The sequence below is a fragment of the Sorex fumeus genome, unplaced genomic scaffold (genome assembly GCF_029834395.1).
Source record: "Sorex fumeus unplaced genomic scaffold, SorFum_2.1 ptg000063l, whole genome shotgun sequence".
Lineage (NCBI taxonomy): Eukaryota > Metazoa > Chordata > Mammalia > Eulipotyphla > Soricidae > Sorex > Sorex fumeus.
Genome location: NW_026606120.1, coordinates 8,856,685 through 8,869,361, shown reverse-complemented (window position 1 = coordinate 8,869,361; position 12,677 = coordinate 8,856,685). Strand labels below are relative to the sequence as shown.

The 12,677-nt window shown below is 44.2% G+C and overlaps 1 protein-coding gene across 1 annotated transcript in view; it reads left to right on the top strand.

Moving 5' to 3' along the window:
* LCTL (lactase like) overlaps nucleotides 1-11,270 on the top strand; it is a 30,833-nt gene extending 19,563 nt beyond the window's left edge. Inside the window, 5 exon segments of the mRNA XM_056128063.1 lie at nucleotides 6,901-7,062; nucleotides 8,152-8,224; nucleotides 8,227-8,393; nucleotides 9,282-9,408; nucleotides 11,155-11,270. Coding sequence (XP_055984038.1) covers nucleotides 6,901-7,062; nucleotides 8,152-8,224; nucleotides 8,227-8,393; nucleotides 9,282-9,408; nucleotides 11,155-11,270 — 645 coding nt within the window.
* The last annotated feature ends 1,407 nt before the right edge of the window (nucleotides 11,271-12,677 follow it).

Here is a 12,677-nt window from a genome sequence, read left to right as displayed (position 1 = left end):
ACTTTGGTGGTGGTGAGATGCAGAAACTATATTAACATGTCACTGTAATTACAACAAGAGATATATTTGTATGTACAAAATAAAACACATGTCTTGAAATAGAGTAACTGAGGTACGTGTGTCATCAGGGAGTGAGGGTGACCATTATCCTTGATGACCAAATGGCTCCTGCATTCCGTGAAGTGCTGTTGAGAATGACACTGTGTCTGTGGGCTTCCCACACTCCTAGCCTTGGCCACCACACCCAAACTGAGGGTCTTTCTCCAATGTGTAGCAGAGCAGTCTCCTTACAATATCATGTCATCCAAGACAAAGTGAATCTGAGACCGACTCAGCTGGAGGCACCTTTGGGAGACATGACAGGGACCTCACTCTGGGTGCATGATCCTGGGATGGGATCCGAGGAGAGAAAAGAAAACAGTAACATCCAAATAGTGTGGAGATTCATGATACTTTCCTGGCATGGACTTATTAGCTATATAAATGTCGTAGTGTTAAAAAAAAAACGAAGAATGTTCCTAATAAAAGGAACAGGAAGTGGAAGGAAAGTTCCCTTCTAGTGTCTAGGTTTGGCATCATGGGCTGGAGAAAGAAGTTCTGGGAACATTTTGCAACCCCACACACAGCACAACGCCCCGGAGATTTCCTTTCCTCTACTCCCCGCCTGGCTCCTGAGCCTGACCCCAGGACTGCTCTGAAGGCACCTTCATCCTGGATGTCCTCCTCCAGGTCAGCATCTCAGCCTGAGTCAGACCACAGCTCTGCCCCTGAGAAGTAGGAGCGAGCAGAGCAGTGGCGCCCCCGTGTGGCCTTATGGAGAAAGAAAACTCAGGTTTTTTTTCTTTCTTTTTTTTTTTTTTTCCCTTTATTTTATTTTCTTTTTTTTAAAGTTGTAGATTTACAATTTTTTGTGCTTTGGTTTCAATTATACAATGATCAGATACCCATCCCTCCACCAGTGCCCATTTTCCACCACCATGGATAATATCCCTCCCACCCCCATCCCCCCATCCGCCCTGTCTCTGTGGCAGGGCAATCCCCTGTGTTCTCTCTCTCCTTTTGGGTGTTGTGGTATGCAAAAGAGGCATTGAGTGGCAAACATGTTCAGTCCATAGTCTACTTTCGACATGCATCTCCCCTCCTGGGAGGATCCTCCAAACATCCTTTATTTGGTGCTCCCTTCTCTATCTGAACTGCCCTTTCCTCTAGGATACCCGGCTGGCCTCTAAGTTATGGAGTAATCCTCCTGGTGCTGATCTCAGCTATTCTTGGGTATTAATCTCATACTTTGTTACTTTATATCCCCCAGATGAATGCAATCTTTCTATGTCTATCCCTCTCTTTCTGACTCATTTCGCTTAGCATGATACTTTCCATATTGTACCACTTGTATGTAAATTTCATGACTTCATCTTTTCTAACAGCTACATAGTACTCCATTGTGTAGATGTACCAAAGTTTCTTTAACCAGTCATCTGTTCTTGGGCATTCAGGTTTCTTCCAGTTTCTGGCTATTGTAAAGAGTGCTGCAATGAACAAACAAGTGCAGATGTTACTTCGACTATACATTTTTGCCTCTCTGGGATATATTCCCAGGAGTGGTATTGCTGGGTCAAATGGGAGCTCAATTTCTAATTTTTTGAGAATCGTTCATACTGTTTTCCAGAAGGGCTGAACCAGTGGACATTCCCACCAACAGTGAAGGAGTGTCCCTTTCTCGCCACATCCACGCCAGCATCGGTTGCTTTTGTTCTTTTGAATGTGGGCCAGTCTCTGAGGTGTGAGATGGTATCTCATTGTGGTTTTGATCTGCATCTCCCTGATGATTAATGATGTAGAGCATTTTCTCATGTGCTTTTTTGCCATTCGGATTTCTTCTTTGAGAAAGTTTCTGTTCATTTCATTGCCCCATTTTTGTATGGGGTTGGATGTTTTCTTCTTGTGGAGTTTAACCAGTATTTTGTATATCCTGGATATCAACCCCTTGTCAGATGTGTATTCGGTGAATATCCTTTCCCATTCTGTAGACTGTCTTTGTATTTTGGTCACTGTTTCTTTGGAGGTGCAGAAGCTTCTTAGTTTAAGATAGTCCCATTTATCTATCTCTGTTTTCACTTGCTCGGCCAGTGGCGTGGCATCTTTGAAGATACCATTAGCTTCAATGTCATGGAGGGTTTTGCCAACTTTATCTTCAATGTACCTTATGGTTTCTGGTCTGATGTTGAGGTCTTTAATCCATTTTGATCTTACTTTTGTACATGGTGTTAGGCAGAGTTCTGAGCCTATTTTTTTGCATGTAGCCGTCCAGTGATGCCAACACAATTTATTAAAGAGGCTTTCCTTACTCCACTTCACATTACTTGCACCTTTATCAAAGATTAGATGAGCATATGATTGAGGGGAGATGTCAGTGTATTCAACCCTGTTCCATTGGTCTGCAGTTCTGCCTTTGTTCCAGTACCATGCTGTTTTAATTATTACTGCTTTGTAGTACAGTTTGAAGTTCGGGAGGTTGATTCCTCCCATTTTCTTTTTCCCAAGAATTGCTTTAGCTATTCGTGGGGGCTTATTGTTCCATATAAATTTCAAGAGTGTTTGCTCCATTTCTTTGAAGAATGTCATGGGTATCCTTATAGGGATTGCATTGAATTTATACAATGCTTTCGATAGTGTTGCCATTTTGACAATGTTAAGTCTACCGACCCATGAGCAGGGGATATCTTTCCATTTCCTCATGTCCTCTTTTATTTCCTGAAGTAGCGTTTTGTAGTTTTCTTTGTACAGGTCCTTTACTTCCTTAGTTAAGCTGATTCCTAGGTACTTGATTTTCTGGGGCACAATTGTGAGTGGGATTGTTTTTTTCATGTTGCTTTCTTCTCTCTCACTGTTTGCGTATAGGAAAGCCATGGACTTTTGGGTATTGATTTTATAACCTGCAACTTTACTATACGAGTCTATTGTTTCTAGGAGTTTTTTGGTGGAAGTTATTGGGTTCTCTAAGTAGAGTATCATATCATCTGCGAATAGTGAGAGCTTGATTTCTTCCTTTCCTACCTGAATGCCCTTAATATCTTTTTCCTGCCTAATCGCTATTGCAAGTACTTCCAGTACTATATTGAACAGCAGTGGAGAGAGTGGGCATCCCTGTCTCGTCCCTGATCTTAGAGGGAAGGCTCTCAGTTTTTCCCCATTGAGGATGATGCTTGCTGTAGGCTTGTGGTAGATGGCTTTAATTATGTTGAGGAAGGTCCCCTCTATACCCATTTTGGCTAGGGTTTTCATCATAAAGGGGTGCTGGATCTTATCAAATGCTTTCTCTGCATCTATTGATATGATCATATGCTTTTTATTTTTTCTTTTGTTGATATGGTGGATTATGTTGATTGATTTCCAAATGTTAAACCATCCTTGCATCCCTGGGATGAATCCTACTTGGTCATGGTGTATGATCTTTTTGATGAGTAGTTGGATTCTATTTGCTAGTAGTTTGTTGAGGATCTTTGCATCTGTGTTCATCAGGGATATCGGCCTGTAATTCTCTTTCTTTGTGGTATCTCTGTCTGCTTTTGGTATCAGTGTGATATTTGCTTCGTAGAAACTGTTCGGAAGTGTTTTTGATATTTCAATTTCGTGGAAAAGCTTAAAGAGCATCGGGAGTAAGTCCTCTTTAAAGATTTGGAAGAATTCACTAGTGAATCCATCCGGGCCAGGACTTTTGTGCTTGGGGAGACTTTTTATTACCATTTCAATTTCCTTGATGGTGATAGGTCTGTTCAGGTATTCCAGGTCTTCTTGGTTCAGCCTTGGGAGTCTGTAGGAGTCTAGGAATGTATCCATTTCCTCGAGGTTTTGATGTTCCGTGGCATAAAGCTTCTCAAAGTACTCCCTGAGGATCCTCTGAATTTCTGTGGTTTCTGTTGTAATGACCCCCTTTTCATTTCTGATTCAGTTTATTAGGGTTTTCTCTCTCCCTTTCTTTGTGAGTTTTGCTAGAGGCTTATCGATCTTGTTAATTTTCTCAAAGAACAAGCTTTTGGTTTCATTGATCTTTCGGATTGTTTTTTGGGTTTCCATCTCGTTAATCTCTGCTCTGAGTTTTATTATTTCCTTTCTCCTGTTCGGGTTGTGCTCCTTTTTTTGGTCCTTCTCCAAGCTCTTAAGCTGTGAGGTTAGGTTACTTATGTGTGCTCGCTCCTCCTTCCTGAGGAATGCTTGTAGAGCTATAAACTTTCCTCTTAACACAGCCTTTGCTATGTCCCATAAGTTTTGGTAACTCGTGTTCTCATTTTCATTCGTTTCTAGGAATCTTTTGATTTCCTCTTTGATTTCCTGTCTAATCCACTTGTTGTTCAGTAGTGCACTGTTTAATTTCGAGGTGTTTGATTTAGTTTTCTGTTTTTGTGTGTGATTTACTTCTAATTTCAGTGCATTATGGTCTGAGAAGATTGTCGATACAATCTCTACCTTCTTAATTTTATGGAGGCATGTTTTGTGGCTCAGCATGTGGTCTATCTTGGAGAATGTTCCATGTACGCTTGAGAAGAATGTGTATTCAGCTTTTTGTGGATGAAGTGTCCTGTATATATCTACTAAGTCCCTTTCTTCCATTGTTTCCCTCAAATGAAGTATGTCTTTGCTACGCTTGAGTCTGGTTGATCTATCAAGAGGTGACAAAGCAGTGTTGAAGTCTCCCACTAGTATTGTGTTGCTATTGATGTCTTTTTCCAAATCTATGAGTAGTTGTTTTAAGTACTTTGCTGGTCTCTCATTAGGTGCATATACATTTATTATTGTAAGTTCTTCCTGTTGTACAGATCCTCTGATCAATAAGAAATGGCCTTCACTGTCTCTTATGACCTTCCTCACTCTGAAATCGATGTGGTCTGATATAAGGATGGCTACCCCAGCTTTTTTATGGGAGCTGTTTGCCTGTAGGATTGTTTTCCAGCCTTTGACTCTGAGTCTGTGTTTGCTTTGACTATTGAGATGCGTTTCTTGCAGGCAGCAGAATGTTGGGTTCAATTTTCTAATCCATCCTGCCACTCTACGTCTTTTAATTGGTGCGTTTAGGCCATTGACATTGAGAGAGATTATTGTTATGGGATTTTGTCCCATTGTTCTGTTAAAATTTGGTGTATTTGAGGGGCCTTTCTTGCCTTAAAACTCAGTTTTAATGGTGCTTCCTCAGCAGGGCAATCTGGGCTCTCCTTAACAGGACACGCTGTGCTCACTAGGGGGAGCCCTATAGGCGTCATGTGCTGTGAATAGTTTCCCTAAACACATTCACATGAAGGGCTCCTCTTCATTCATAACCATGACTACTGGCTCAAGAGTGATTAAACGGCCCAAAAGGAGAGAGAGAGAGAGAGAGAGAGAGAGAGAGAGAAAGAGAGAGAGAGAGAGAGAGAGAGAGAGAGAGAGAGAGAGAGAGAGAGAGAAAGGAAGTTGCCTGCCACAGAGGCAGGGCGTGGGTTGAGATGGGGGTGGCAGGAGGGATACTGGGGACTTTGGTGGTGGAGATCATGCACTGGTGGAGGGATGGGTGTTCAATCATTGTATGAGTGACACTCAATCATGAAAACTTTGTAACTATCTCACGGTGATTCAATAATTTTTTTTTTTTAAAGAAGGGCTGGAGCAACAGCACAGCGGGTAGGGCGTTTGGCTTGCATGTGGCCGACCCGGGTTCAATTCCCAGCATCCCATATGGTCCCCTAAGCACTGCCAGGAGTAATTCCTGACTGCACGAGCCAGGAGTAACCCCTGTGCAAAGCCGGTGTGACCCAAAAAGCAAAAAAAAAAAAAAGAGTGATTAGAAGACAACATGTGCGTGAGAAATCCTTGTTAATAGCATTGTAAACCACAAGATCTTAATAAAAAATATTTAAGTACAAATAAAAATAAGGACTCTAGGGCTTCAGTGCTCTACCCAAACCCACAGTGTACTACAAAAACATACTGGTGCACTCCCTGTGCTGAAATGAGATATTGATTCCCATTCTCTGTCACTTCTACTGCTGGTGATTCCATCAGTACCAACTCTAAAATTTCATCCCTAGGATGAGGTGGAGGAAGAAAGAGGAAAAAGAGCCCCAGGGCCCTGGGCTAGGAATACAGGGGAATGTCTCATGGAGAAGTGAGATACGAGGAAACAGTGACATTAGGGGATGGAGGTCAAATGAGGTGGAAAGGGAAGAAGCAGAGCAAAGGGGCAGGGAAGGGCCAGCTAGTGGACACCTGTGGAGAGGGATGGATTCTGTGTGGATCAGACACAGGAAGGCAGAGTAACTGAGTCTGTTTGTCTTCTGAGGTCAGTTATTGGATCAGGAGTTTCCTCTGTAATTGACGGAAAACTATAGTTGACTCTCAGACATTTCCCCGTGCTTTGAAGTATGAAATAACTCAGACACAGGGAAGAGTAGAGAATAGGGGAAAGGAGAGGAGAGGAAGGGAAGGGAAGGGAAGGAAACTGGAGTTGAGGAGAGGGGAGAGGACAGAAGATATTAAGGACTTTTCCCCTCTAGAGTAAGACCAATTTACGATGATGGGAGAATAAAGGGACCCAGAGGGCAGGAGGAAGCAAGGCCTGTGCAGCCTCGAGGGCTCATCCCTGGACACTGGTCCTTGAGTTTCCAGAGTTTCATAGAATGTGAAACTGACAGTTGTAGGCCATGGCATGTGCTACCGAGAAACTTTTGTGGGAGAGGGGACAAAAAAGTCTAGCATCTGAAAGGTGGTAATGTGTTATTTAGGAAATCCTGCCAGGAGAAGTACTGTAAATCAAAGTGCAAAACTGAAAATAGCTGGTGCTGGAGTGATACTACAATTTGTGGGGCATCTGCTTTGCTCATAGTCAACCTCACACCTAGTCCCTCCACTCGCCTCCATTCTCTCTTTGAGGGGCTGGTGGGGATTTCGTTGAGCTGCGCCTGGGGGTAGCCCCTGAACATCAGTGACCCTAAGGACATGGCGGTGGCCAAGCGTTACATCTAGTTCTGCCTGGGCTGGTTTGCCAACCCCATTTATGCTGGTGACTACCCCCAAGTCATGAAGGACAAATTGGTGAGCCAAGCCACATCCTATTATGGAACTTTCTGTTTTGTTATTTTGGACCTCACCCAGCAATGCTCAGTGCTCACTACTGGCTCTGCACTTAGGGATCACTCCTGGTGAGACTCAGAGGGTCAGATGTGGTGCTGGGGATCAAACCCAAGTCAGCTATATGCAAAGCAAATGTCCTACCTACTGTACTATCTCTCCACAATCACTCCCGCCCCTTGCCATTTTTTTTTCCTGGATAGAGTCAGGTGTAGTTTGGGATTTCGCTTAAGTGGTTGGATGCATGTCTTGAATATATGACGTTTGATTCAAGGGCTGGAAAGATACTGCAGTGGATAAGGTGCTTGCCTTGGACTCAGCTGGTCCGAGTTCAATCCCCAGCACCAATGATGGTTTTACAGTGCCTCCAGGAGTTATCCCTGACCACAGAACCAGAGGATAAGTCCTGAGCACTGCTGGCTGTGCCCCCTTCCACCCAATGATTCAAATGTGAAACTGACTTGAAGGGAAAAGATAACTGAAGGTCTGGGACGGGCTCACTAGAAGAAAAGGCAGGAACCAAAAAAGGAATCAGGCTGATACGTGTTTATTGAAAATACTTCCTGGGGCTGGAGAGACAGCACAGCGGGTAGGGCGTTTGCCTTGCAGGGGAAGACCCGGGTTCGATTCCCAGCATCCCATATGGTCCCCTGAGCACTGCCAGGAGTAACTCCTGAGTGCAGAGCCAGAAGTAACCCCTGTGCATCGCCGGGTGTGACCCAAAAAGGAAAAAAAATGAAAATACTTCTGAGGAGTACAGTGGACACACACTCAACATGTGTCCTGGGGTCGATGTATACAGGAGTTCTGGGGAGAAATGCATGATTAGAGGAGGTTCCTTTGCTTTTGAAAGGTTCCAGGAATTAAGAAATCCCAGGGTGGTCTCACAATGCAGGTCCTTCTACCTGAGCTCACCTATCAGTAAGATTCTCCATGTCAATGAATCCCACAGCCCAGCATTGAGATAGCAGCTTTAGCCAGAATCCTGGCATGATTATAGCACAGAAAATGACTGAGAAACCCTCTGTCCCTCTCCCGTTTCCCTGCCACTAGGACATGTCCAGGCTCCCGAGTTTCTTGCACCAGGAGAAGAGCTTCATCAGAGGCTCCTCTGACTTCCTGGGATTAGACCTTCTTGCTACATCACTGCCCGCAAACACCCCTCACACCTCAGGCCCAGCTACTGGAATGATTGCGACCTGATGGAGCTGGTTGACCCCTCGGGGCCTGAGATGGATTCCGCACGGCTCCATTCTGCACCATGGGGGCTCAGGAGGCTCCTCAACTTTGCTCAGGTGGGTCACGCGTTAATTAAAGGGCAATTTTCTGCTGCATGCAAGGCAAACACCTTACCCACTGCTTCGGTCCCTTAGGTTTTGGGGTCACTCCCATTGGTGCCCAGGTATCACTCCTGAAAATGCTCAGGAAACCACCTGGGGTGCCAGGAATAAAACCTGGGCTGGCCCACTGTACTATCACTCTGGCTCCAGTGCCTACATTTTCAGTTACGTAGACCTCAGAGCCTGACATACGCCTTACCTAAAATCCTGTTTGACTAATACAGATGTAATTTTTCCTTAGCAAAAATTCTGATTCCCTATTTACTCTGCTGCACTCTCATCTAAAATGTGATGTGGGAAGGAATAAGACCTAAAGTATTCCTCTAAAATGGTGCTGATTTATGTCCCTGGACCGATAGCACAGCAGATAGGGCATTTGCCTCGCATGCGGTCCACTTGGGTTCGATCCTCGGCATTCCATGTGGTCCCACAAGGACCACCAGGAGTGACCCCTGAGCATTGCTGGATGTGGCCCCAAAACTAGAGAAAATGGAAATGATTTTATTGATTTATTGTCATCTTTTGCTTGAACTTGCCTGTTGCCTATATTCATCTCTGAATAATGTAAAAGGTCGCCCGTGAAACTAGGACACAGAAGGCTGTGTTCTTACAGGTGCCTTCCTCGAAGACCTGCCTGCAGGTGAGAAAGTAATACAAGTCCGGTCACAGTGATGGTTCAGCAGGGAGGGCGCTTGCTTTGTACCATCCTGATTTGATCCCTGACATCCCATATGGTCCTCAGAGCACTGCCAGGAGTAAGCCCTGAGCATCACCAGATGAGGCCCAAAAACCAGTATGAGTAAAAAGAAAGAAGGCATGTAATGCACTGTGTGACCCCAGCAGACTCAGTACAGCAACCTTCCCATATATGTAACAGAGAATGGAGTGCCTCAGAAATTTCACTGGACTCAATTATGTGATGAGTGGAGGATTCAGTACCTCAAAGGCCACATAAATGAAATGCTAAAAGGTGAGATACAAATCAAGACTGTCTTCACATATTTTCTGTGTAATATACACATATTGGCCAAGTTTCTTGGACAAATCTTGGTAACATATCGTCGACTGAAATTTATTCCCAAATTTCAGATGAAGAGCTGGAGAGATAGTATAGTACTATCTCTGTAGGTAGGGTGCTTGTCTTGCACAAGGCCAGCCCGGGTTTTATCCCTGGTACTCCACAGGGGCCCTTAAGGGATGCCAGAAATAAGCCTTGAGCATGACTGGGTGTGCTTACCTGCCCCCCATCAAAATAAACAAAGTAAAAACATTCAATTTCAAATAAAACCATATGAGATCATCTTTTTGTATTTGGACCAACTCAGCAGTAATGGGGGCTACTTATGTGTGTGTGTATATCTGTGTGTGTGTGTGTGTGTGTGTCACCTTTTAGCATTTTATTTATGTGGCCTTTGAGGTACTGAATCCTCCACTCATCACACAACCTGGGCTGGAGTGATAGCACAGTAGGTAGGGTGTTTGCTTTGCATACGGCTGACCCGGGTTCGATTTCTATGCCCCTCTTGGAGAGCCCGGCAAGCCCGGCAAGTATACTGCCCACACGGCAGAGCCTGGCAAGCTCCCCCTGGCGTATTCGATATGCCAAAAACAGTAACAAGTCTCCCAATGGAGACATTACTGGTGCCCGCTCGAGCAAAAAGATGAACAACGGGAGGACAGTGCTACAGTGCAGAGCTACATACACATACTTTCCCCAAGGCTGGGGATTGAACCCAGACCGAGAAGCTACAAGGTTCTACCACGTGTCACCATCCACATCCCAGATCCTTTCTGCTTCACAATATTATAGAAATGAACAACGGGAGGACAGTGCTACAGTGCTTCCTCCTTTTAAGGATAATCAGAAACCTATTTCTTCTCTTTAAAAAAAATCCAACTAACTCAATATGTCACAGTAGTAGAAAGTGTTAAACCAAATCCAGCCAACTCAGCTACTGTCACAGGCTAGCAGGCCACTATCCCCTCTTCCCTACTCAGACAACCCAACAACTGAGCTACACTCAAACTAAGATGAAATTAGTGCAGACACGATGCGGGAATGACCGCGCGGCCAAGGCACCCCTCAGGATAGGTCCAGTGCTGTTCATTCCGGGAACACGGTTTCTGGCAGAGGTGAAAAGCAGGCCTGGCATCTAAGTGTCCACACTCTTAACACGCACGAAATAGGTTCACACGTGATTCTTCTCACTTATGTTAAGAGTTATCATAAAAAAAGGGGGGGACATACCCAGATGTGCTGAGGGCTTACTCCTAGCAGGAGTTCAGAGGACCATATATGGTGCTGGGACTGAACTTGGGTCCTCTGTGTGCAAGACAAATGTCCTACCTGCTGTATTAACTCTCTAGCACCACCATGAAAAATTTAATTTGGAAACCAAAACTGTAGAGAATGGAACCTGGAGGCGAATATTCTTGGTTTAATTTAGAGTCAACACAGCTGCTAATCTGCACGCATTAGACTTTATAGTACAGTATCAAAGGAAGGACTGTTCAGGCATTCTTTATCCCATTGTCTCCAGAAATGTTTTACAAAGCCCTCACATACCTTTTTATAAGGTTCAGTCCACCAGGCTCACTTTCATGGCAAACAAGACCGAGCAGAGAGTTTAGGGATGCCTTCTAAGTTTCCCAGGCAGAGTCAGGCTTGCAGACGAAGCAGTGCAGGAGGCTCAGCTCTGGCCTTCTTCCCTTTCAGTAGCTCTTCGAGGCTCCATGCAGATGGTGACTGAGATCGTGATCCCGACCGTCTGCACCCTCTGTGTCCTGCTCGCTGCAGTTCTCTTGATGCTTTTCCTGCAGAGACAAAGCTGAGAGGCCAATCATTTGGCAGCTTTCGGGCAGCTGTTAGAGGACAATCATTACCATTTTCCTGCTCTGCTCTGAGTGTTTATGTACATTTATTTTTAGTTGCTGTGATATTTTTTTCTGGTCCCCCCCCCCCCGGGGGAGGAGGAAGAGGAGGGATCAGATACTAGGATTTAAGAGTTAGAAAATAAAAGCAACCAAAATTTAAAGCCATCTGTAATGCTACCCCTCTCAAAGTCAATGCCTGGGGTCTTTGTTTAGTGGATTTTTGGGGGGTTGTTGGGCCACACCTGGTGATTCTTGTGGCTTATTTTGTGATTCTGTGATCAGAGGTCAGGGACCATATGGGATTCTCAAGATGGAAGCTGGGTTGATTTTGTGCAAGGCAAGTGGCCTACCCGCTCTACTATTGCTTGGACACTTCTACTACTATGCATTTATATTCAATTTACAAAAAGAGATCGTTACAAACTATTCCATGAACTATTTTCCACTCCAAGTTCTGTCCAGAAAGAGTACTTTAGTTAGAAATCACCATCTCAGTACTATTTTATACATGACAACCAATTATCTATAGATAAAATTCAGGCAACTAGGTCAAAGCATTACGTGGATATCAAGTAAATAAGCATCTACTAAGACCCTTTTCTAAGAAGAGCTAGAAAAAAAATCTCCAATCCTTTAAAATACACCTTTAGGGAGCTGGGGCGACAGTACAGCTGGTAGGGCATTTGCCTTGCACATGGCTGACCCAGGTTCAATACCCAGCATCCCATATGGTCCGCTGACCACTGCCAGGAGTAACTCCTGAGTGCAGAGCCAGGAGTAACCCCTGAGCATTGCCAGATGCAACCAAAAAGCAAAACAAAACAAAACAAAAAACCACCTTTAGCTTCATTATTTCTGTATTTAAGACAAACTTCTGTTCATTTTTAGTTTAAGGGATCACACCCAGCAGTGCTCAGGGCTGACTCCTGGTAGTGCTCAGGGAACATAGGTCAGTCACATGCAAAGCAAACACCTGAACCCATTATCTCTGGTACAAGAAAAAAACAACAAAACCAAGAACAAAAAACAAAACTAACCTGCTTATGCTAAATTCAATTTCCTTTTCTCAATAAATTACCTCAAAGAAATTTTATGGATTTAATTTATAGCTTTTCTGTTGCTGAAAGAATTCAAACGTGAGTGGCGACTCCAGCTCACAGTATCCCGAGAATGAACACACTACCTTGAACAAGCTCCACCCACAAACTTCACTTGAAATGCACTTGGCTGCTGGTGATCATGGTGGTGAAGCATGTCTTTTCTTCCAGGCTACCATTGAATGTTAGCTCAGAAAAATCTGTAACAAGAAACACAGAACTTACTGGCTTTTCTACCACAAGTACAAATGAACTTTTAGAATAATCA